The sequence below is a fragment of the Phyllostomus hastatus genome, unplaced genomic scaffold (assembly GCF_019186645.2).
Source record: "Phyllostomus hastatus isolate PE091 unplaced genomic scaffold, TTU_PhHast_1.1 phas_contig_17, whole genome shotgun sequence".
NCBI classification, from domain to species: Eukaryota; Metazoa; Chordata; class Mammalia; order Chiroptera; family Phyllostomidae; genus Phyllostomus; species Phyllostomus hastatus.
Window position 1 is genome coordinate 9478675 of NW_025333664.1, and position 25495 is coordinate 9504169.

The window sequence follows — 25495 nt, forward strand, 5'->3', positions numbered from 1 at the left end:
AGGGGCGGCGCGGCTGTGTGTTGGGCACCAGGCTGTCAGAAGGAGTCGGGCACATGGAAACTGGGGGAGGAGCTGAAGGGAAAGTGGGAGGGCCAGGCCGTGTGGCAGGAAGGACAGCCAGCAGGACCTGGGGGGTGAGCGGGAGGAGCTGGAGGTGAGGGCAGAGGGGAGGAGAAGGCCGATGGAAAGTTACTGAAACGATCTCAGCAGGTTGAGTGTTTTCTTCCCGACTCACGCTTCCATCCAGGGTGGGAAGGGGGTGGCCGGGGACACGAGTGGGGTCCGGGAGTCCAGCTGTCCAGGTGGGAGACGACAGGGGCGCTGCAGAGGGAACAGGGTGTCTGGTGGATGGAGCAGGTTCTGTTGTGAAGGTCTGGCAGGCAGAGCTGGTGATGGATTGCCAGTGGGAGGGGCTGAAGGGGAATCAAGGATGACTCCTGGGTTTTTGGCTGAGCTGGTGGGCAGATGGCGGTGGCATTTACGGAGATGAGAGACTGGGGGAGGAAGAGCGGGTGTTCGGGCTGACGACAGACAGCAGGCTGCTGTGCCAGCATCACCTACCAGGCCAGGGGCGAGGCGGCTGACGGGCTGGGCGTGGCCCGCCCCGACCAGTAGGCCGAACACGCTGGCGGGACAAACAGCCTCCGCCGGAGGAAGCGTGCTGGAGAATTACAAGGGAAAGGAGCGTTTCCGGGTGGAGCTTCTCAGAGAGGAAATGACCGGTGATCGCCCGGTGCCGTTGATTAGCAGGGTGACCCGCCCTCTGCCGGGTCCCTCTGCTGCCTCCCCTCCAGGGAGAAAGGCCGTAACAGAATTTTCTCCCTGGAGCTTCTGCTGCCAGAGCCAGCAGAAGGCAGAGGAGGAGAAATTAACTTCGCAATCTGACAGCCCGGTGTTCGTTAATGAAATTCCAATACTGCCTCTTCGACAGCTGCTTGATCCATTCGGGTTCAGGAACCGTTTTCGAGCCGTGGCTTCTCACAGCTGAAAACGGAAATCACGTTTGACTCAGTTTTGGAAAGTCAGGAATCAGGAACGGTCCCCCCGTCCCCACCCTCGGCCCCCGCTGCGAGGAGGTCTCGTTGGGGAAGCAGGTCCCTGGAGTCCGGTGTCGCTATCCTGAACTGAGCTGCCAACAGACAACGCAAGGGGAACAGGGGCGTCCTTCGGCCCAGAGGTGGCCTCCGGGTGCTGCTGTTTGTCCCCCAGGCCTTCCTCTCACCCTCCTGCTAGGGACAGAGCTCTTCTGCTGGGGTGTGACAGCCGTGAAAGAGGTGTCCCAGGGACAGGCCACTCACAGTGTGGCCCAGTGACGTGGTGGGCATTCCCAGGGCATTCGGGGACCAAGAGAGGGCTGCCCGTGCATTCCAGCCTGGAGGGTGGACACCAGTAGCTGGAAGACGGTATGGGACACAGGTACTTTCCCTCCTGTGACCTGCACTCAGGGACCTCCGCCCCCCACCTGTCCAGGTCAAGGTTCAGTTCCAGCCTTTGCCCAGACACGCAGCCTCTCTCCTCCCTCCTCCTCTTAAAGCATGTCTGTGTGGGTCCCCGGGCCACAGCGAGTGTTATGTAGTGGGTTCACTTAGCTGGGCCTTTCAGCTGGACTAGAATCTGCTAAGGATTGCAAACTCCGCACCTGCAGGGCCAGGCTGGTGTTGCAAACGAGGGAAGGGGGCACGGTGGGGGCCAAGGAGAACCGGGTGGGGCCTTTCTGCAGCCAGCCTGTGCTTATGCTCGCCCGCTGGCCCATCGAGGCCAGGTCTTCGTGATGTTTCAAGCAAAGCCTGAAAGCTGAGTTGACGTGAAATCTCCCCATTAAAAATACAAAGTTAGCAATTAATTCAGATCTTTGAACACTTCCAAGCAGATCTAAAAATCAAACACCTGTGCAGACTAGCTTCTGTCCAGAGGCACACTTGGTGTGTGAGTGTGCGTCACACTGTAATCGGGGGCCCCGGTAATTAAAAACTTTAAAAGCTGGCATGCGTGAAGTGCCTCCTGTATGCCAGGCGTTGAGCGAAAAGCCTCACCTGTTTATTTCCCAGTCAGGGTTCTGCCTCCGTCCAGGTGAGAGGCAGCTGTGCTTGGCCACGGGTTTAAGTCAAGATCCCGGATTTTATTTTTTCTGCATCTCCCACCCTCACTCCTTTCCCACAGAGGGCCTGGCATCTCAGACTCCGATTATTTGCATGTAATTTTAAGAGAACAAACAGCGGAAGGCACCATCTCCTTGGTTACTCAGCCAAACCAGAGCCCCGGGGCCATCACGGTTGGGGGCCATAGGAGTCCGTCTGGGAAGGCTGCAAGGGGGCACCCGCTCCCGGCTGACGCAGGTTTTTAGGGCAGAAAGAGGATATGAGCCCCCTAAGTCCCAGCAGTGACAAAAATTAGGTCACATGTTGCATCGTGAAAGCCCCCAGCACCTGCTGAGTCCCCGTGGGCAGCGATTGCTCTGACCCAGACCTTCAGACGAGCAAGTGAACTTGGCGTCTCCTGAAACGCCCAGGAAATTCACGAGATCAGGTGACAGGGCAACAAACGCCGATTTTACTCCTTGCAAACGCACTTTGGTATACGTCCAAAAATACACCATTAGCCCACCACATCCAGAATTTCACATAGCTACTTAGGTTGAGATTCAGGTTTATTTTTTAAAGTCCTTTACAGCAAAATATCAAATAAATAATAGCACAGGCGGTGCGCAGAGAGGCCCCTAAAAGGTAATCACAAAGTAGAGGGGAAGGCAAATGGGTGTCATGGGGGAAACGCCACGTTCCTGGCAGGTGACCGGTTTGGCCACTGAAACTTAAGTGCCAGTGACGGGGTGCGGGTGGGGCTCCCCAGGCCTGTTAGAGCCACAGAGCGGTGTCGGCGTGACTGCACCCCTGGCCCAGCGAGGCGGGAAGGTTTGATCACGGAAAAAACCACGTCTGTTTTCGTCTGCCCGTCCCAGGTTTATGTTGGACGAGGGGAGTTTTGGTTGGCCGGCTCGGCTCTGTTGAGAAGAGCAGAACCCGGCCTCTTTATTTCTGTGTGGGCCTGGCTTTCAGGTCGCTCCCTCCCACCAGAGCCGGCTGTCTGCACTCAGGCTGTGCCGGGCCAGCAGGTTCGCTCTCACGTGTTCGAGTTCCAGATGTGGCTTTCCAGAGCCTCGTCGCTGTGGCAGTTTTAATAAAGCAGGTCACTGTCCCCAAGGGGCAGCTTAACATGCAGCGGTGCATACGCACAGATGCCGCTGTCATCTCCCTCACGGCGTGGTGGGATTGTGCTTTCATGGTGGGCTGACACTGCTCTCCCTCCGCTGGCTGCTTCTGGGGGGGGGGGGGTGCACTGAGCAGGCACGCACCGGCGACGGCCAGTCAAGGGCAGCCGATCGCTCGCTTCCTCTGAAATTATGGGATGGAGCTGTGAGCACCTGGAGACCCCAGTTTTGTACAGGTTACACATAAGGAACAGTTCGGCAGGCTGTGTGCTTTTTGCCAACGCAGCATTCGGGGCTGCTGACTGCCGGTGAATATTCACCAGGTGGCGGCCTCCCTGCTGTCCAGGAGGAGGAGCGGGCGGGGTGGGTGGGTGGCCGCCTTTGTCCTTTCTGCAGCCGCTGCAGACCGAGAGGAGCGGTGATCTCATTGCCTCCTCTGTCTCCATCGTTTGCGAAGAGCAACCAGAGGGTTGATTCTGCCTGGACTGCCCTGGATTCATTTCTTCCCAGAGTGTTTATTGAGCACCTACTGTATGCCAGGCACTGTTGCAGGGCGGAGCTGCGAGGCACAGTCGGTAATGGCAGCTCTTGTGTGCCCGACATCTGGGGTGGTGGCAGGATGACAAGCAAGAGCGATAAGTAAAAATGCACACGGGCATTGTGCGTGAGGTGATGCGTCAGAGCTGAGCGTGTAAAACGAGGAAGAGGGTATGAATTACCCGGGCGGGACAGGGGAGTAAAATTGTGGGTGTGGTGGGCAGGGAAGGCCTCGCTGAGGAGAGAACTTGGGAGTGAAGATGAAGAGGGGGTTGAGAGCCCAGGCCGTGGGGGCTGGGGGAAGGAGTCCTGGGGAAGGGGCACAGCGTGGGCAGAGGCTCTGAGGTGGGAGTGAGCCCGGCTGCGGAACGGGCCGGGTGCTGGGGCCAGATCCCGCAGAGCCTGCGGACCACCACAGGGACTTCGTTCTTGAGTGAGTGGGAGCCATGGAGGGTGCTGAGGAGAGGAGTTGCAACACCAAGGCCTTCAGGGACCGGTCAGGTAATGTGGATGCGCGAAGTTGGTGTGAGACTGTAAGGAATGCTGGGGAGTGTGGCCAACTAGAGAACACATAATCTGTTTAGTGCCACTTAAAGTCAGGTTTTTAAAATCCACTGCATAGAACACACATACACACCTGCCTGCATCCAGGCACAAACCAACTCGGGCTCCTGAGTTATTTGGAAACCCAAAGAGTATAATAATTTTTTTGTTATTTTAGCAGATCTCTGTTAAGCCCCCACTATGTGCTGGGCACTGTCCTAGGCTCGGGAATATGAAAGTGAACAAAGGAGGCCTAAACCCCTGCCCTCGAGGAGCTGTTCCAGGGGAAGCGACAGGCAGCAAGCAAACAAGTGAACTAGAAGTGACTTGGGGGCCTTAGGGCAGCAGCTGCCCTGGGGAGAAGCGAGGCAGGAAAGGGAGCGGGGAGGGCTGGGGGGTGGGGCAGTTTCAATGCCCAGCCAGGGAAGGTGTCGCTGAGATGTCTGACGTTTGGCCACTAACCTGAAGGTGGCCAGGAGAGAGAACCCCCCTGGTGGAGGGTACCACTCAGGCAAACACCGTAAGGTGGGAATGCGTCTGGCATTCAAGCGTGAGACCTCAAGGGCACGACCTTGACCTTGATATCTCGTTTGTGGTGGCAGGAACTGATTGGCCAGCAGAAGCCTGCCTGGGGTCCCCAGGGGCCAGGTCCCCGGGAGCAACCTGAGGCTGATGAGGCCCCAGGGCTCTGCCAGACCGAGACAGGGACCCCGAGACCGTGCCACGCTCCGTCAGGTCCTGGCGAGGTAGCACCTGCTGGTTGAGGGAAGCCTTGAAACACCCATCACCTGCATCCCCCCCCTGAGGGAGACCACACCCGGTGGAAAGCCGGGACCCTTGGGGACTTCTTATGAGGGCCTTTGACCTTGGTGCAAATGTTCACACAGTCCCAGAGCCTGACAATTCCTGTTCAAACACAGAGCCTGGTCTTTCCTCCACCCACCAGGAGCAGCCTTGGCCAAGGGGCTCAGGAAACACAGCGGGCTCCAGGAGGGTGTCCCGTATAAAACCATCTCTGTGCTGGGCTTGGAAGGCTTTGCTCTGTTTTCTTCAGCCTCTCAGCGGCTTTTCACAAAGCATCTATTACATATTCCTGGGGGTGGGGATATAGACAACACAGGATCACCTAGAACTCTCAGACCAGAAGGAGAGGCAGATCCTAAACAAGCAAACCAGTCCAGAAGGCCATTTCAGAAGGAGACAAATACTAAGAAGAATCGTACACTTGTGTGAAAGGAAGAAAGCAGGGTGGGGGTTCCTTCATATGGTGAGATGGTAACCTCTCATTATCGAGATCGGAATGATGGGCCAAACCAGCCAAAGTGAAATCTCAGAAAGAGCCCCAGGCAGCCGCAATAGCAAGTGCAAAGGTCCTGGGGCAGGGGTGAGCTCGGAGCATTTAAGAAACAAGGAGGCCAGTGTAAGCCCACTGAGCAAGGAGATGAGGTCAAAGGAACACGGGAAGAGGTTGACAGGGAAGGGAAGGTCTTGGAGAGTCTTCCAGGCCACGGGGGGGATTGGGTGCTTTTTGTGAGTGCGGTGGGGAGCGACGGGGTGGTTTTAGGCATGAAGAGATGGGATCTGCGTTTTCCTCGGGGAACCTCCAGCTCTGTCCCCTCTGTGTTTGGCAGAAAGACAGGATAAAGAGCTACGTAAACCTCCTGTTCATTCTTGGGCCCCAGGGACAGATGTCCCCGGGTTGCCAGGGGACTCTCGGGGTCGGGGTCTGCCGCTCCCCAACAAGAGCCTCCAGTGCCTGGTGGAAGTCGTGTTGCTTCCCGTGGCCGTCCGAACAAATCGCCACAAACAGCTGGCTTCAAACAGCAGAAGCTGACTGTCTCACAGCCCCGGGGACAGAGGGGCAACGTGAGGGAGTGGGCAGGGCTTCGGCTCCTCCGAAGGCTCGAGGGGGGATCCTTCCCGCTGCTTCCCGCTCCTTCCGCCTCTGGGGGCTGCAGACGCTCCTTGGCCTGTAGCTGTGTCCCTCTGATCTCTGCCTCCGTCCTCACACAGCCGTTCCCTCTGCGTCCACGCATCTCCTCCTTCTGTCTCCTAGAAGGACGCTTGTCACTGGATTTAGGGCCCATCTGGGTAACCTACAGAGATCTCACCCCAAGATTCTTCAGTGTATTCACAAGACTCTTTTTCCAAACCAGGTCACCGTCACAGATGTCAGGGCTTCGAACACAGACGTCCCCTCAGAGGGTGGACCGCAGGGACTGCAGGGAAAGGGGGGAGAGCTGAGGATGGCCACAGAAGGAAGGGAAATTCCACCATTTCCATTATCACTGCGTGTTTGGGTGCCAGCCGTAGTGCATCCGCTCATCACACACTGACTGAGCCCCTGCCGTCTGCCACAGTCCACAGGGGCAGTGAGGGCGAACAGTGAGCAGGGCGCAGTCCCCGCCCTCATGGGGCATAGACGTGCGTGGGAAGCACCTGCCCATGGCGGGGCATCCACTCACGTTCATGTCCTCTCCTTCCCACGTGCCCGACCCTGCTGCAGCCTCCTGGAGAAACAAGACCCGGCATGAAGGAACCCGCCGTACATGGTGGTGTGCAATTACGCCCTAATGACATGTGCTGTGCATGGAACAGGAGCTCCGGGGAGTCAGAAACCGGGGAGATCCCTGGTTTCTGCCCCAGAGGGCAGCTAGATGAGGTGCAGATCAACAGACCAGTTAGATCTGGGGGCAGGTGGGGAGGGGCTCCCCAGCCAGAGGAGCATGGGGACGGGGGCGAGTGCAGTGCGTGGCTGCTGCGGGCATTTCGGCTGAGAAGGGGTCACAGAGAAAGTGGGCCGGGGGGCTGGCGTGACCAGATTTTGAAAACAGCGAACAAGTCTTGGGCAGGTTCCAAAGGAAAGAAAGCGTAATCTTCCCTTGGTTTACATAATAGTTGCTTCCAAAATATATATGTATATATAGTTATATTTATATCCATGTATATTAATATTCTTCAAAAAAAGATCTTCTGTTTATAAAACAGAGTTCCATTCTAGGCTCAGAGAACTTACAAACAGGATTTCGCCTCCACCCCACAACTGCCAGGCGCAGCTGGGGGCCCAGGATGGTCCCTGGCGGTGAAGGCCCATGCCCCAGTGCCTTGCTGGCCGCTGCCCGTGAAGGCCGGTTGTACCCCCCTATCTGTCCCGGGAGATTTCTAAAACGTATCCCCCTCCCCACGAATGCAGGTGCCAGCGGTTGAGAGCCACTCAGCACCACGCCCGTGCCTAATTGTTCCGCGCCCACCGCGGCGCACGAGGTGGGGCCCGCCTGCCGGCCTCTCACCTCCGCCTCCCCTTGCAGGTTCCATGCAGGTGATGAACAAGACCCGGCGCATCATGGAGCAGGGCGGGGCGCACTTCATCAACGCCTTCGTGACCACGCCCATGTGCTGCCCCTCGCGGTCCTCCATCCTCACCGGGAAGTACGTGCACAACCACAACACCTACACCAACAACGAGAACTGCTCCTCGCCCTCCTGGCAGGCGCAGCACGAGAGCCGCACCTTCGCCGTGTACCTCAACAGCACCGGCTACCGCACAGGTGAGGGACGCCGCGCGGCCGCGGGTGGACGGCGCTCGGCAGTGGCCGCGGTGGCCGGGGACTAGTGTCTCTCCCGGTGTTGCGCCGGTCCCGCAGCGCCACCCTCGATGACTCCGGGTAGTGCGCCGACAACTTTTTTAAATCTCAAAAGTTGCGCGTTTATTTCTATATGCGTTAGAGAAATACGGACTGATTTGCCTATAGTCGTAGTAGAAAGCGGCCTTTTCAAAGGAATCCGAGTTAAAAAAAATTAAAGGGAATTTACTTTAAATATGAAATACAGCGCAGAGAGAGGCCAGGAGCCCCCTGCACGAGTCTGGGTTCTCCGTGAGTGACGTCGTTGAAGCCGTCGGGGATGGTGTAGTGACTCGAGACCATTAGCATGGAAGGAGGTTCCAGAAGAACGTGGGGCTGGGGAGCCCTGAGGAGACAGTTGTGGAGGTGGAGGGGGCGTAGGTGGGGACTGTGTGGCCCCTGTGGAATGGCCCAGAAGTCGACATGGCGGCCTACTGTGTGTCCACACTTGGCTGTCTGCACCGCCTACCCAGTGTTGTGGCACCAAGGATGAGAGCGAGCCAGGTCTGTGTGCCTTGGCAAAGGCACTCGGGTGGGTTCTGAAGACTCAGCTCCGAGGCTGGTTGCCCGAAGCAAGGGCACAATTACAATCACTCACCTCCGACACCATTGCACAATCCTCCAAGCTCAATTAATTTGGTCTGCTTTAATTAAAAATAAATAAGCACTCCCACCTTGGCAAAGGAGCCGAGGCCGTTGTGAAATCAGATACTGCGGCTTGGGTGTTGCAACCCCAGGAAGTGTGTCCCGGTGACCAGGTACCTTTGGGGGGCGCGTGACACGAGGAAAGGACCAGTGCCTCTCTCAGCTCCGGCCACAGCTGGAGCCGTGCGGCTTCCCTCCGTGACAGGGCGCGGCTGTGAGCACGGGGAGGGGATCGAGCTGGTGAGGTGAGACTTCTCGCCGACTCACTCCACCGCCAGTGCCGCCCAGAAAGTGGGTCCTACAGAGAGCACCAGGAAGGCCTCGATCCCAAACACGGGGCTGTGTTGGCCCTGGGTCTCTGTAGAGAGTCATGGGCCACAGCTCGCCAAGGGCCACCATGCAGGGGGCCGTGGGGACCTGGATGTAGATGCAGAAGGCGGCGGGGGTGGGGAGAGGGCGGGCTGCAGCGGACCAGAGGGTGCCGACTGCGAGGGGCACCTGCCCCTCCAGTCCAGGTACAGCAGGTCCTCGAAAAACACCCCTTTGTTCACTGTCCTGTCGTTATAACGTTGGTCAGAGGCCGCAAGAACTCAACTCTTGCTTCTATCCATTAGCCTGTGGTAAGACTGGTTTCACGATGCGTTACTTCCCTGCAGGTTGCAGACCCTACTATCGATGACGGTGAGTGAGGACTGACTGTAACTAGAGCCGTGGGTGCTGAGGGTGGCCAGCCTTCAGATATTTCTTACTCCAGGCTTTTTGCTGAAATCGACTGATTTCAAAAATGTTGGCAAAAGTCAGTGTTAACCGTGGGCCAAACAAAACATGTCTGCGAGCTGAGGGTGGCTCACGGGCCCCCTTTACAACCTCTGGCCCAAAGGCCTGTGTGGGACCCTGTAGCTTTGGATGCCAAAGAGCAGTGAGGACCCTAAAAGAGTTCACATCAGCCCCCCTCACCTGACAGCCAGGACGCTGGCACCCCAGAAAACAGGTTCACCCAGAGTCGTTAAAATGAGGCGCTTGTGGCTTCTTCAAAATGGAAACGAGGCTGGGGGGGGTTCAAAGGGATGGGCATCCATCAGATTGGAAGGAAACACATATCCCGCAGTGTCTAGGGGTTCGTGGGGGGAAGGTGAAGCCCAAGGCTTCGGAACCTTACAGCTGGTGCGAGGAAAGGAACCGTCTCTCAGGAACAGTCTTCAAAATTGATCTCTTACCCTGAAACTTACGCAAGTCACCAAAAAGCTGTTTCCCCAAAGAGCTGCTTTCATCAGACTCCGCTTAATTACCATACCCTCAGTGAAGACTGGGAACCTAACGTCGACTGTAAATTTCTGTACACAGAACACTTGCTTTTTGTAAAACTGTCACTGAGAGTTTTATTTGTTATGTCCAGAAGGCCCCTCTGTATAAGGAACTCCATTCCAACCTGACTCTCAGAACTGAGGATCCTGAAAAACGTTCTTACTCGGAACTGGTATGCTCCCAGTCATTAATTAACAAGAGCTATGTACCATGTATACTTTCCCTCTTTGCTCTGGCAGCTGGGAAGCTCATATTTGAGTTTTACATTAAGTTGCTGCTTAAAGTGAAAACATTTTAAAGCTACCACTACCTAATATTAGTTACATTGGTCATGGCTATTTGATTGAGGAAAATGACAAGAAAACTATAATAAATTCAAAATCCCTCTTAAATTAATTTATTTTTTTGTGACATTAGAAAATATAACTTTTTAGTCCCCCCACAAAACCAAGGGTTATCTGTTCTCGCCGGGTCTTCAGACCCATGAAACCCTGCATTCCTGTGCAGAGCAGCTGGTTGGCTTGGACTTGAGCTTGTGTGCGAGACTCCCAGGATGGCGACCGTTTCTTACTCTCAGTTAAAAGTCCACGCTGCTTGCGGGGGACAGGGCAGGGGGGCTGCCCCCCTCAAACTCATGAATCAATCAGAGACTCAACCAGTGTCTTTTTATTGAGGTGTCATTGACATTATATCAGTTTCAGGTGTACACCATAATGATTCAACATTTGTATATGTTGCAAAATGATCCCCATGATGAGCCTAGTTAGCATCTCTCACCGGGTGCATTTACAGACCGTTCCGTGTGCGACGAGAACTGTTCAGATGTACTCTCTCGGTCTCCAAACATGCAGAACAGCATTATCAACGCAGTGACTGCGCTGTACCTCACATCCCCACGCTTGTACCTTTGGGCCCCTTTCACCCGCTTCGCCCACCCCTAAACCCCTGCCTTTGGTGACCACCAGTCTGTTCTCTGCATCTGTGAGCTTAATTTTTTTTTAGATTCTACATATAAATGATATCCCATGGTAATTGTCTTTCCCTGTGTGACTTATTTCACTTAGCATAATGCCCTCAAGTTCCATGCACGTTGTCTTGAATGGCAAGGTTTTCTCTTTTTTAGGGCTGAATACTATTCCTCTGTGTGTGTGTGTGTGTGTGTGTGTGTGTGTGTGTGTGTGTGTCTTTATCCTCTCATCCACTGGTGGACACTGGTTGTTCGCGTATCTAGGGTAAATCATGCTGCAGTGAACACAGGGGTGCATATATATTTTTCAGGTTGTGTTTTCATTCTCTTCGGAGAACTACCCAGAAGTGGAATTGCTGGACCGCACGGTAGTTCTATTTTTAATTTTTTGAAGAAGCTCCATAGGATTCTGTCTTCCCGTAGTGGCTGCACCAATGCATAGTCCCGTACACAGGGCACAAGGGCCCCCACAGTGCTTGTCACTGCCTGTCTGTTGATGGCCGTTTCAGCAGGTGCAGGGTGACATCTCACTGTGGCTTTGCGTGTCCCTGATGATTAGTGGTACTGAGCATCTCTTCGTGCACCTGTTGGCCATCTGTGGCTGTTTTTCAGGAAAATGTCTGTTCAGATCCCCTGCTCATTTTTATAATCAGAATGTTTGCTTTTTTGCTGTTGAGCTGTGTGAGTTCTTTAAATATTTTGGAAATTAACCCCTTATCATAGATATGATTTGCAAATCTTTCCTCCCATTCAGCAGGCTGCCCTTTCATTTTGTTGATGGTTCGCTTTACTGTGCAGAAACTTTTCAGCTTTAGGGAGTTCCATTTGTTTTTGCTTCTACGGCCTTTCCTTCTGGTGAGAGATCCCTAAAGAAATCATCGCGAAGGCTGATGTCAAGTCATGGTTTCAGGTCTTACATTCAAGTTTTTAGTCCATTTCGAGTTATATATGGTGTGAGACAGTGGTCTGGTCTCATTATTTTGCACGTGGCTGCCCAGTTTTCCCACCACCATTTATTAAAAAGACTGTCCTTTCCCTATTATATATTCCCGGCTCCTTTGTTGTAAATGAATTGACCGTATATGCATGTCTCTCTATTCTGTTCCATTGACCCAAGTGTCTGTTTTTATGCCAACAACATACTGTTTCAATTACTGTAGCTTTTTTTTAGAAGCAATTTTTTAAAGATTTTATTTATTTATTTTTAGAGAGGGAAGGGAAGGAGAGACAGAGAGAGAGACAGACAGAGAGAGAGAGAAAAACATCAATGTGTGGTTGCTGGGGGCCATGGCCTGCGACCCAGGCATGTGCCCTGACTGGGAATCGAACCTGCGATGCCTGGTTCGCAGCCCGCACTCAATCCACTGAGCTACGCCAGCCAGGGCCAATTACTGTAGCTTTCTGATATAGTTTGAAATCAGGCAGCATGATGCTTCCAGCTTTGTTCTTCTTTCTCAAGATCACTTTGGCCATTCAAGGTTTTTTTGTGGTTGCATACGAATTTTAGGATTGTTCTATTTCTGTGAAAAATGTCTTTGGAATTTTGATAGGGATTGCACTGAATCTGTGTGATCCCTCTGGGTAGTGTGGGCATTTTACAATACTAATTCTTCCAATCCATGAGCACTTGAAAGCAACTTGCCATTTCTTTTCAGCTCCTTCAGTTTCTTTCATCAGTGTCTTCCAGTTTTCCCAGCAGAGGTCTTTCCTCTCCTTGGTTAGATTCATTCCCAGGTATTTTATTCTCTCTGATGCAGTAGTAAATGGGATTGCTTTCTTAATTTCTCTTCCTGATAACCTGCTATTCGTGTATAGAAACGCAGTGGACTTTTGCCTTTTGATATTACACCCTGCAGCCTTACCCAAGTTGTTTATTAGTTCTGATAGTTTTTTGGTAGAGCTTGAATTCTTTAAGGTTTCCTGTGTAGATTCTTATATCTGCAAATAGTAAAAGTTTTACTTCTTCCTTTTTGATTTGGATGCCTCTTATTTCGTTTTCTTGCCTAATTGCCCTGGCTAGGACTTTTAATACAGCGTTGAATAAAAGTGGTAAGCATGAGCTGCCTTGTCTTACTTCAGTTCTTAAAGGAAAAGCTTTCCCGTTGGGGTATGTTCACGATGAGCTTTTCATACATGCCTTTATTATTACTGATTAGTTCAGTACCGGGTTGTTCAGTGTCCACGTGCTCCTGAATATTCCAGTTTTCTTGTGATTGATTTCCAGTGTCCTACCATGGTGGTCAGAAAAGGTGTTTGATACGATTTCCGCTTTCTTGAATCTGTTAAGACTCATTTTGCAACCTAACATATGCTCTGTCCTGGAGACTGTCCCATGTGCACTGGAGAGGAGTGTGTGTTCCGTGGCGTGTGGGTGATGAATGCAGCGCGTATCTGTTAAATCCCATCTGCTCTAACGTGTTGCTTAAGGCTAATGTTTCCTTATTGATTTTCTGTCCAGACGATCTACCTATTGATGCAGGTGGGGTATTATTGTATCGTATGTCTCTCCCTTTAGGTCTATTAATATTTGTTTTATATATTTAGGTGCGCCTAAATTTTTTTAGGTTTTTTTCAATTTTTTATTTGTTTACTTTTAGAGAAGGGAAGGGAGGAAGGGAGGGTGAGAAACTTCAGTTAGTTGTTGCCCGTACCGGGGACTGGCCCACAACCCAGGCATGTGCTCTGACTGGGAATCGAACCAGTGAAGCTTTGGTTCGCAGTCCGACACTCAATCCACTGAGCCACCCAGTTAGGGCAGGTGCTCCTAAATTGATCAGAGACTCAACTTTTCTCTATTTCTCCTTATTTCCCATCGATGGGAAGTAAGTCAGATGAGCACACATGACCGCAAAGGAGCCTGGGAATGAAGTCCTTTTTCCTGGGTGGCCATTTGCCCAGCTAAAAATTCTTTTACTGTGGGAGAAAGAAATGAATCCTGAGGGAGGGTTAAAGGCACAACCTCGGGGACAGTGCTCAGCGATTTGTGTATGCGGTCCCGTTTTGAATACAAACGTCAGCGCGAACGGCGGAAGACTGGAACTGGAAAAATCTTCTGTAAGTAGACCAGCTGTTGAGCGATAGTTCATGTAAGCAGTTTTTTAATGTCTTTAGTTGGGTATTTTTATCTTGAAAAAAATTAAATTATGAAATTTTGAAAAAAAACTTACTTTATGTAACATCTAACAGTCTTCAGCAAAGGTCGGGTTGTAATTGTCACTAACGGGTTGATTACTTAAACAAACAGATGACGTGTCAGTTGGGGACGGGGTGTAATTCGTCCAGCAAATTGAAATGATAGCACGACATGGTATTCTGCACCTTCAGTCGGCACTGCAGAGTCATGAGGAGTCATTTCTGCCAAGTGATTTTGCAGATTTGGTCCATTCTCCCAGGGCCTCTCTGGGTCCTCTGACATCTGAGTCTCGCCTGGGAAGCGCTGGTTACCTCGCCGCCGTTTTCAGGGGGCTCTCCGCTCACTATCTCACAGCCCAGATGACTGTTCGTCCGTGGATTCGCCGGTGCCTCAAGCTGTCCTTCAGCGTCGCTTTGATTAATGTCACAAGACCGTGCATCTTTTACAAGATTTGCGATCTTATCTCGCAGTGATCTTGCTTTGGGCTATGTTTGCAAGAGAGATGGACCAGGAATGAAGGAGGAGCTGCTGAGTTTAAGCAGGATAAATAATCGGTGTGTTCATGGATAGTTCTGTGTGTTGGCTTCCTCCAAGTTTGGGGGCTTGGATCTCAAACGTAACGACCCTTGAAAGGACAAGTTGCATGCTCGGTTTTTACAAAATGTACATAGCAGTCATCATTTAGCACATTTACGCTACCCTGACTATGCTCACCCATACGCCCACGAGGCAGAGTTACATAGTAGTATCCTTGGAATGAGTTGCCTCTTTGCAAAGTCGTAGAGAGCAGGAGTTCTGCCTGGGTGTGAGGACGGGCTCAATCACTTCCTAGTTGAATGAATTTGGACAAGTTATTTAATTTCTTCGTCTTGGTTACGTCTTCTAAGGATAATAGTGTTCCTTGGCTCATAGGGTTTTGTGAGGATTAAATATGCTAAGACTGTGACACACCGTAAACACTTGAGAAGTGTTAGCAGTGACGACAGCGATCGTTGGCGTGGGCAGCACAGCCTCGCACGGCCCACCCCAGGCCCGGGCTCCAACAGTGCACGACACGTTACTCGGACAGTGGGAACTAGTGGTGCATGTGGATCAGAGCTCAGCAGCCTGTGCTCAGCCTCTCGGGTGATCAGCGAAATGCAAACTAAGGCAACCGGGAACTGTCACGTTTCACCCGTCACCTTAGCACATATGCAGGGGTCCTGCGCACCAAATGTTGGGGGGTGTGGGAAAGCAGGCAGTCACATACACTCGAGTTGGGGGTGCATCCTGGCTCCTCTGCTCCAAAGAGCAGTTTGGCCGTTTCTAGTGAAGCTGAGAATGTGCACATCCTTCCCTCCAGCATCTCTCCTCCGGCTCTTACCCCTCAGTCCTGAGGACGTGCTGTGTGCGTTCTGCCTGAGCAAGGAGAGGGCGCTTCCCGGTGATTTCACGGCCAGTAGATGGTCTTCAGATCCACGTGATAGAAACCCCAACTCCAAGCAGTTTCAACGAGATACTGGATGTTTGGCTCCCTACCCTGAAAAGGTGACCTGTAGGCAGAGGCAGGTCCTGAGGTCTACCAGTATCACGATTTTATCACAAAGCTTGCGGTCTCCAGACGATGTCCAGTGCTTTCGGGCGCTAGGTGCCTCTTCCCAGAATGCCCGAGTAGGGAGGTATTTTTTAGTTGGACCACAGCGCACCCTCTGAGCCAGTCCCCATGGAGAGCGGATGGGATGAGCCAATTAGCGTAGCCTCCATCGCCTGTTCCTGGAGCAGCCGGTGGAGTCAGTGTCCCCCCAGCAGCTGGAGGAGACGGAGGGCTGTTGGGGAGGATAGGGAGGGAAAGCCTACTGCAGTGGCATCACGAATTTCCACCGCACTGCCACTGGTAAAATTATGAATAAGTAAATAAATAAATAATAAAAACTCCATCTTTTCCAGCCCCCTTCTGGCAAAGCAGACAGGAGAGCCCATTTTATTCGCATTAGGGTGATGCTCTCTCGTCCACACGGCCCTCTGAACCTGGCAATCCCGAGCCCGTTCCCCCGCCCAGCTCGGGCCGTCTGGGGCAGACTCCTGTGGCAACGTGAGCGTCGACGGGGAGCCTTCTTCCCCTCCCCCGTCCTGTTCCAGGGTGCGCTGGGGGGGCGAGGGAGCATGCCCCCCGTCACACACCCAGACGACGCCAGGGCTCCCCATTGGAGTTGTTTTCAGACTTGTCCCCCAGTGCGTACCCCGATTACTTTGACTCTTCTTCTCCTCGCCCCCTGCTGGGGAGGGAGGTCAGCTGAGGACCTCCCCTCACTGCTGGGCCGTCGGCCTCAGACAGCCCCCCGGGGGGTGCTGGGGGAGGCTGGGACACCTGCCGTCCCCTCTCACGGGAGGGCGTTCACGGCTGGCGTGTGGAGGCAGGTGTGCGTGCGTGACGTGTTTTCTCCCTAAAGTGGTTTCAGGGCCACAGGCGGAGGCATGAGGGCCAGTGCTCAGAGTGCCTCCCTCCTCGACCCCCCTGTCCGGATCCGCCCCACCTCTGCCCTGACCTCCGCACACCAGCGTCCAGTGCCTCCTTGACCCCTCCCCTCGGACACCTGCCCAGCCTTCCACACCTGTAGACCTGTCGCGTCCGAACTGACTCCCTCATCTTGTCCCTCCGCCCCAGGTGCCCCTCACCGTCTCCCCTTGGCGGCTCCAGTGATACGGTCGTTCGGGCCAAAACCCGAATGTCACTCTCGATTGTTTTTTCTTCCTCTCGGGTTCCCCGTTCGCCCTGTCTGCAAAACCCATCAGCTCTCCCTCCACCGCACGCCAGAGCCCGCGCTGCCGCCACCACCTCTCGCCTGCGCTGCCCCGCCTCCTCCTCCCCAGCCTCCCTGCCTCCCACCCAAAAGAGGGTTCCCTGCCCCCCTTCATTCCCCCACGCCCACTTTGCTTTCCTTCGGAGCCCTGGTCAACACCTAACGTGTATCTGTTGTCCGGCCTCCCGAGTTAAATTACGTCATCCCTGTTCTCCTTCCCCGTTCCCTGCCCCGGTTCCCGCTTCCTCCGTCTCTCTGGCCCTTTCCACCGCCCACTAGTTACTTTGCCATTGATCTGGTTGGCCGTCCCGCTTGTAAAGCGTCGGCTCCGTGGAAGCGGGCCGCCCAGTCTGGCCTCCCCGCCATCCCCGTGTCCGAGAGGCGGCCTGCCCAGAGGAGGCGCTCCGTGAGCCGTCGCAGGGTGTGCGGCCGAATCTGCAGGCTCCAACCAGGGCCCCCCCCACCCTGCCTTCCCTGATCTTTCCCAGACTCCTTTCTCCTCCCCTGTTTCTCCTTCCCCCACCCCCACCCCCACCACCTTGGCCTCTCCTTTTTCTTCCCGGCCCCTCGGCACTCACAGAGAAGAAAGGACTTCGCTTCTTCCGGGGCCCCCTCCCCGGGCCCCGCGTGCAGCTGTCCTGCCTGCACAATGGCGGCCTTCTCTCCGCTTGGCCTTCCTCCTGCCTCTGCTCCCCGCTCCCTTCCTCTCCCCTCCAGTGCGCGGGCACGGGCAGCTGCCTCCTTCCCCTGCCCAGCTGCCCCTCCGCCTGCCCCTCTCTGGCCGGTGGGCGAGTCACGGCAGACTGTCTTCATTCATCCCGTGCAGGGGGCCCGCCTCAAGCATCAGGGGACCTTCCCCGCCCCTCCCCTGATGCCCAGGACCCCCCCACCTTCCCCACCGTGGAAGTCTGGGCATCCGCAGGAGTCCAGCAGCCCCTCCCGGGGCCCAGGCTGGCCCCAGGAAGGTGTCCCTGAGAGGCAAACATTTGTCACCTCCATGTACATCTTCAAGCTGAATTTGTCTGAACTCCCAAGTTAGTGGTCCCTCCCTTTCTCCAGGGCCTTCCCCTTTTGAAACAAGTAAAACGTTGGCGGGGGAGTGCAGAGAATTAGTCTCTGCTTCCAATCCTTTGTCACCTTAGCCGAGACCCGGCCCCCTCTGGGCCTCAGTTTCCCCATCTGTGCAACAGAGTTGCTACGTGAAGTCACCCATTGCCCACGATATGACAGCACCCTGAGGGTCATGTGACCAGTGCCCCCAGACTCGGGAGGAGGGGTTCCCTGGGGCTGTGACAGGAGAGGCCACTTGGAAAGAGGAAGAAGATGCTCATGCATCCCAGCTTTTCAAAGGCCAGGTGTGAGGCTGACAGGGCGAGATTCCTGTTCGTGTCCGGCAGCACTCCAGAACGCTCTGCCCCAGCCCCTGAGCTGGGGGCGTGTGTCCTGGCGCCGCCATCACCAAGGTCCACCAGCCGGGCGGCTGAACGCAAGGGAGTGTCTTCTCCCACAGTTCTGGAGGCCGGAAGCCCCAAATCGAGGGGCATCAGGGCCACACGCCCTCTGAAGGCTCTCAGGGCCAGCCCTCCCTCACCGCTTCTAGCTCCTGGTGGCCCCTGGCAGTCCTCGGCTCGCTCTGGCCTCCAGCTGCCCTCCCCCCAGTCTCCGCCACCATCTCCGCAGGGTCTGCCTCCTATGCGTCCCTGCCCTCCACGTGGTCTTCTTCCGTCCGTGTGCCCTGTCCTGATGTCCCTCTTCTTACTAGGACACCGGTCGCTGGACGAGAACCTACCCTGGTCCAGTATGACCTCATCCTAACTTGACGACATCTCCAAAGACCGTGTTCCCAAATAGAGTCACCTGGGCAAGTGCCGGGGTCCGAACTCGCACATACGTTTTCAGGGCCGCAATTCCACCCACCCCCGCTGGGTTCTTCCGCACACACACCGCCTTGTTTAACGCTCACGGAGGCGCATTAACCTCCGAGAAAGCTGCTGGGTCTCGTGGTGGAGCTGGAGCAGACCCCTCCCCCGCAGGCAAGCAGGAGCTCTCAGAAAACCAGCGCCCAGCCTCCCCCGCCCGTCCCGGCCCCCAGCACCACCGAGCAGCACGGCTGCGCAGCGTGTCAGCTCCGTGCTTTGGTTTCACTCAAACCTCGGCGACCGTGGAAATCAGAATGGAAGTGGGAGGCAGGACACCTGTGTGGGAAGGCTGTGTAAGCAAGCCCCACCCGCCAAGCTGCAGGTGGCTCTGATGCAGTTGCAGGAGGAGTGTGGTCTGTCACACCCCCTTCCCGGTGTCAGCTTGGACCCCCTGGACATCCCGGAAGGGCTTACACCAGAGCTGCAGGGCTCAACACCGTAGCCAGCGGGAGCTTTTTAACCGCAGTGTAAAATGTATCAGATGTAAGATTCCATTGCCCAGTCACACTGGCCACATTGGGTGGTGCCGGATTGAACGGTACGGAGAGAGAACGTTCCCGTCATCTCGAGAAGTTCTGTGGATGGCCTTGGAGTAGCGTGTAATGTAGGCAAAGTCTTTTTGAAACGGGACACCCAAACCTTATGAGAACATAACAGTAATATAGACAATCATAAAAAATGCAGCTTATTACCGAGCACTTACCACGGCCAGACCTGCGCCCAGTGCTCACCCAAGCCTGGGAGGTGACGCTGCCCCCGCTTATTCCGGTGTCACGCCTCAGGCCCCGCGCACCGGCACCCGGTTTTCTTACCTGCCTCTCTGAGCCCTGTTACTGCCTCCCCTGCTGTCCCCCCACCCTGTGGCTGTGTCGTGGGTCAGGGTTTCGGGATCAGGGCTGCTGCGCAGGTCCGCGCCACCCGGACGCCCGTGGGCCCCCCTTGTCCACAGAGGGGGCCTTGTTCTCTGAGCGTCCAGCACGTCCCCGCCTTGGCCAGCAGGGCGTGACCAGCGCACACTGTGGGCCCTTTCAGAATCCGCCCGCGCTGTCCTGGGAGAGATCGGAGTAGTGGGCGAGAGGGCTTTCAGCGAAGAAGGGGAAACCGGGCACCCCATGCACCCCTCTCCACAAGGCTGAGAAGGGGTCTGCTCTCCACCGTGTGTGGGGGAGCCCTGTCCATCCAGGGGACCCAGTGCACAGAGGGGCCAGCGGGGGTTCGGGGTGCAGGGAGCAGAGCCACACAGCTCAGCCGGATGGATGTGCCCATTGGGTGATGACCCGGCCCAGAGTTGCCCGATCTTCTGATTTGTCAACAGTGCAATATCCAGCATTTTATGTAAAATTGCCTGGTTTTCAGGTGGACTGTTTGCTTTACTTTTGAAGAATGAATAATACTAGTCAGGCCCAAAGCAAACACACCTGTGGGATGGATTCAGCCCACAGGCCACCGGTTTGCACACTTCCCTCTAACCTGGTGGTTCTCAAGGGAGCACACCGCCCCCTAGGGGTTAAAATCTGTGAAGGCATTTCTGGCGGTTACAAAGGTTGGAGGATGCTACTGGCTCCCTGGGAGCAGGGGGCCAGCCACCTTCGCTGCCCTGCTCTGCACTGAGGGCCCCACACGGCCCCCGTGTTGCTGTGCATTCCACGTGGTCCACGTGGCCTCGGAGTTTCCTTACCAGACCATTATGTGAGTGGATTACTTCATGTTGCCTGAACCTTGACCCTACTACGTCCAGTTTGCATGAACACTGAAGGGTTTTTTTGCCGTTTTTAATACAGCCTGAGTTTTCCAGGGAAGTAAGTGATAAGTAAATGGAGAAAATATTATATTTGAATACAAAGCTTTCCTAAGTGCTACTGTCTACCTCTGAGAATCCATTACCGACGGCCCCGGGGCCCGAAGCATCCAACTTGCAGATGCCACCAGCCCACCCAGTCTGTGCCGGGGGGGTGGGGGGTGGGGACCTGTCTCCCTCGCCGAGAACCCGCATCTCGGTGACGGTGACGGCACCCGACTGCTCCATCGTGTCTCCTGGATGGATGTGCTCGAGGGTTCCCACTGAAATTTGTCTTTATTATAAATTGCCTTCCTTTTATTTTTCTTACAGATTGCAGCTCGGGCGTTGTATTGATTTTTTGGAAATGATGTGCATAGGTAGCGTTCGTCGCCTATAAATTTCCTTTCAGGAAAATAAGGGAGCGCTGCACAGCATTTGTCATAGAAATGGGACACCCGTCTGATGGCGTTGAGAACAGCTCTTTGAAGGATCGGCTTAGTGTCTCATTCCTCCGAGGCGATAATTAAATATCCATCGATTGATGGCCTCCTGCGGCCTTGTTCTAAGGGTCTGTGGTGGGTTCTCTCCCCCTCCCCCTCCTCTGTCCCATCCTTCTGGGGGAAAAAAAACACGCTTTAATTTTTTTTTAATCCTCACCCGAGAGCATATTGATTGATTTGAGAGAGAGAGAGAAGGGACGGGAGAGAGAGAAACATCAGTGGGTTGCCTCTGGCAGGCACCCCAACCAGGGATCCAACCTGCAACCTTTGGGTGTACCAGACAGTACCTCAACCAACTGAGCCACCTGGCCAGCGCCAAAACCTCATGTCAAAGGGGCAAAAAGATTTTCAGCTATAGCTCATCTCTATAGGTGATGTTGACTCAGCAGGTGATAAAACCTGTCGCTAGGGCTTGGGGAGCCCTTAGGCCTCCCCAACACTAATCAAGTTTCTGGGAAACAGAGGGACCCTGGTCCTCATTTGCTGGAACTGAGTGACCTTCCCAAGGAGTGGGTGCCTAGCATTTAATTAGAGGCCCAAGCAGCCCGCCCTCCGTGCCTCTGACAGACAGCCCGGGGGGTTGTAAAGCCCGGGGCCTCAGGGTTATCCACACACCGCCCAGCCTTCCTCGGTAGCAGTGACCTTGCCAAAAACAGGCAGGCACAGCACAGGAGTTTGTAAGGGACATGGCAAGCCGCAGCCCTCAGCCTTGCCTCTGGTCATTGGCTTGTCCCCGAGTCTCCCCCAGGCAGTTAGCCGATCCTCCTCCTCCGCCCAGCCTCCCGAGGAAGCTTTGAAAAGTGGAAATCTGACCATGCCACTCCCTGCTCACAAGCCTCCGCCACAGCCCGCTGCTCTTAGGATAAACTCCTACATGCTCACCACGGCTGCCAAGACCTCGCACGGCCTCAGCCTCGGCCTCGCACCTCTCCGCATCTCCTACCTCTCTCCATTCCTTTTGAACAGCGCCTCTTTGCTATTCCTCTGACATTCCGAGCCCGTTCCTGCCCCAGGGCCTTTGCACCTGCGGTTGCCTCTGCCTTCATGGCTCACACCGCTTGCTTGGGTCGCCATTCACCTTCCATCCCTGACATCCACCCTGCATCAGTTAGCCGTCCCCACCCCGTCACCCTCGGCCACGCACCTGTTTCTTGTTCCCCAGAGGACTTAGCACACCCTTGATATTGTCTCAGGTGCCTTGAACTTATTTCTTGCCCGTTCTGTCCACTGTGTCCCCAGATCCAAGAGCAGTGCCTGGCAGGTATTGGGTACTCAGTAAATATTTGAATGAATGGGTGACTCTGAGGCCTTAGGCTTGAAGTAAGCAGAAAATGAGCACAAAGTGGAAGTTGGATTACTATCTCACTTTTCTAGCATTAGAAACTACAATTGAAATTAGTTCAGGCAAATTTAGCTGAGTCCCAGTATTCAAAAGTTATCATCGGAACCCTGTCGTTCTGCTTGTTGAATGTTCCTCCGTTTGAGTTGGCTTTCTTCTCAGGAAGGTTCTCCTTTGTGATGTTAAGATTACCCCCATGGGTCCTGTGTCATCAGTGTCAATGAACCTGGCTGAAAAAGAGGGTCTCTTCCCAGTGCTCCAGCAAAAGTCTCAGGGGAGACTTTCATTGGTTCAGCTAGGGTCATGTGTCCACCCATTACCCAATCACACAAGCCAAGGGAGATGGGACACCCTGATTGGTCGGGCCCACACAGATATGCCTCACACAGTATCTGGGGGACAGAAACAACCTCACGTGAATAGGTAAGACTGAGAGAGAGGAGAAGTTGGTTCCCCCAGAAGACATGGTTTCTAGAAGACAGGAGAATGGACGCTGAGCCACAAAAGGAAACAGATGTGAAAACAGAGTGAAACAGAAACCCAGCCCAGCTCCCCTTCAGGGGACAAGGGTGAGGAGGGCACTTCTCCCAGCCTCCACCTTCCTCCCACAGGCCTCTGTTCGGCAAGATCCCCTCTCTGGCATCCAGAACTTTCCACAGCATTGATTTATCACTTTGTACAGCAATTTGCATTTGCTGTCTTTTCCGAAGAAAGAGATTCATGTTGTAACCTTGCGAGCAGCCCAAAGTTAAAAGGATCCAGTTACAGAATATCAGAAGTGCCCCAGCCCTAAGAGCTCTGGGGCTCTGGGTTTATTTGATGCATTTCTTCCCGGCCTTGCTTCCTCAGCCAATTTGTCTGCCAAAAAAACAAAGACTTCAGTCCTGTGGCATTCCGCATCTAATATTTATAGTGTTCTAGAGTTTGCAAAAGCAATGCCTTCTCATTTATCACTTGTTCCTCGGGAGAGCCCCCAGCTCCGCCCCCAGAAAGTCAGTGGATTGTTCTCCTCTGCCCGAGCCAGGGGTCCCAAACGCCAAATGACAGATGGTGAGGGTCTCACAACTCAGGCCTCTTCGGGACGGGGTTGAAACTGGGCATGGACCAGCTCAGGTTGGACTCTGTACCACTCGGGACCAAATTTGGGGCTGGCAACGTGGCAGCCAGCAGCCCGATTCCACACCTCAGCCCCAGTTATGTTTGGGTTACGAGGTGTTTTTTAAAGCCTGGAAATTTCACCCCACCCCACCCCCCAAAAAATACAGATTTCAAGCTTTAAAAAAAAAATGCTGATGTTGATCATGATCTTGCCGATATTGGGCACATTCCTGAATGGGTAGGGGTCAGCAGACTCCAGCCCGCAGGGCTCTGCCTCCTCTTTTTATGAATAAAGTTTTGCTGGGACGTAGGCACGCCTGTTCCTTTACGGATGGTGTGGAGCTGCTTTCGCTCTGCAGGGACGGAGTCGGATCCTTGCAACAGACATCATACAGCTACAAAGCCAAAAGCATTTACAGGCTGGCCCTTTGCAGAAAAAGGTTTGCTGACCCCTACTAAATGGCAGTGGCCAGCTGGCTTCGTGTCACAGCTGAGGGCTCTTCAGTCCCCAAATAGCAGTGGTTTAGCTATGACGGGTGCTTATTTCTCTCGCATCTGACAGCTTGGGTGTTAGCAGCCCAGGGATAGGAGACACACCCAGTGCTGGAGATCAGGCGCCTTCTGCGATGCACTGCTGTGCTGGGGGCCCGCCCTTGTCCAGAATCCCTGGCCACGCCCACGTCCAGCCAGCAGGAAGTGGAAGATGAGGGAGGCACATTCACCATCGTAGGGGCATCTCCAGAACTCAGTGCTCCGCCCCTCCTCTGCCAGAAGCTGGTCACGGCCACATCCAGCTGCCGGGGAGGAGAGGAATGCAGCCTCCATCCCGGCCGCCCTGTGCCCAGCTAGCCAGCCTCTCTCTGGGGAGAAGGAGCAGAGGGGCGCTGGCCTGACAGACACAGCTGGTGGCTCTTCACAGGCAGGGCCAGCATTTCCATTCGCCACACACTTGGCCTTCTCTTATTGTTGATCCATTTCATTCACTCACAGCATCACCTGCATCTTGTTCCAGGTTATGGGCCCTGTTGTACATTATGTCTGTTCTGCCCCTGGGGCGGAGGGAAGCAGGGGAACTGATGGACTCCAGGGCCAGAGGACAGGGTGCAGGCAGGGAACCATGCAAAATGTGTCCCCTTGGTACGTAAGCTCGTGATCGGGAAATACTGGGCTGAATGGGCTCCCAGATGGAGTGCTCAGAACATCGGGGTCAGCGGGGGACGGATGCACTTTGGATGCTGCAGTGCCCGTGGGGACTGTGGTCATATTCTTGCTCATCCAGGGGTAGGGACCCCCGTTGGCCTGGGCAGCTCAGAGCTGAGTTGATCCCGCCATGCTCCTGGAAACGCTTCCTACACCTGACCCCTCGCTCGGCTCTCCTCCTACCCCACCTGCACCCCCTTCCCAGTCGTCTGGGCTGGTGCCCGCTCCCCCTGCCCGGTTACTCTGGAGCCCAGAGCCCGGGCTGTCGTCTCCAGCTGTGCTCACCCCCTCGCTGGGGTTTTCCCTCCCTGTCAGGGCCACGGGCCCCCTTGGCGTCTGGTCAGGGCCGTGGATCCTTCTCAGACTATCTCCAAATCAAATGCATAGAAAAAAATACACAGAATTACAAAGGAAGCCAGCAATATGCAAATACATTCATCAAAATACTTTATAAACTGCGATGCGTATGCTTCTTTACGCATTAAATAATGTGATGTAGTGGCTATTTAGCTGGTAACCGATAAGCTTGATAACTTCCGTGATTTCAAAGGGGCGCTGGTTTAAATGGCATTCAACATGTCTGTGTTAACCGTTACGCGATATGAAAATATCAGATCTGTGACTTCTTTTGGTGACAAAGGCACCGATACTGCTGTTTCTGTGATTCGTTACCTTCATTCGTTACTGAAGGAGAGGCCAGTTAGAGGATGACAAAAATAAGGACGTCGTTTCCCCATTCAAGTTCATGGGCCGGGGAGTGAGAGCCGCTTCCTTGGGCGGGACCGTTCAGCGCCCTGGCATTAAGGGCCAGCTACGTGCCCGCAGCTCCCAAACCTCTACCTGAGCCCAGACCTTTCCCCTGAACCTGGACGCCTGTCCCCTGCTGCCCACCCCGTCTTCGCCTTGACGTCTAACCAGCAC

At 54.4% G+C, this 25495-nt stretch overlaps 1 protein-coding gene across 3 annotated transcripts in view; it reads left to right on the plus strand.

The window, feature by feature from the left end:
- The window catches only part of SULF2 (sulfatase 2), a 99723-nt gene that overhangs the window by 33665 nt on the left and 40563 nt on the right, over positions 1 to 25495 (plus strand). For all 3 annotated transcript variants that reach the window (XM_045833149.1, XM_045833148.1, XM_045833150.1), the window contains exon 3: positions 7594 to 7833. In XM_045833149.1, the coding sequence (XP_045689105.1) occupies positions 7594 to 7833 (240 nt within the window). The remainder of the gene's footprint in view (positions 1 to 7593; positions 7834 to 25495) is intronic.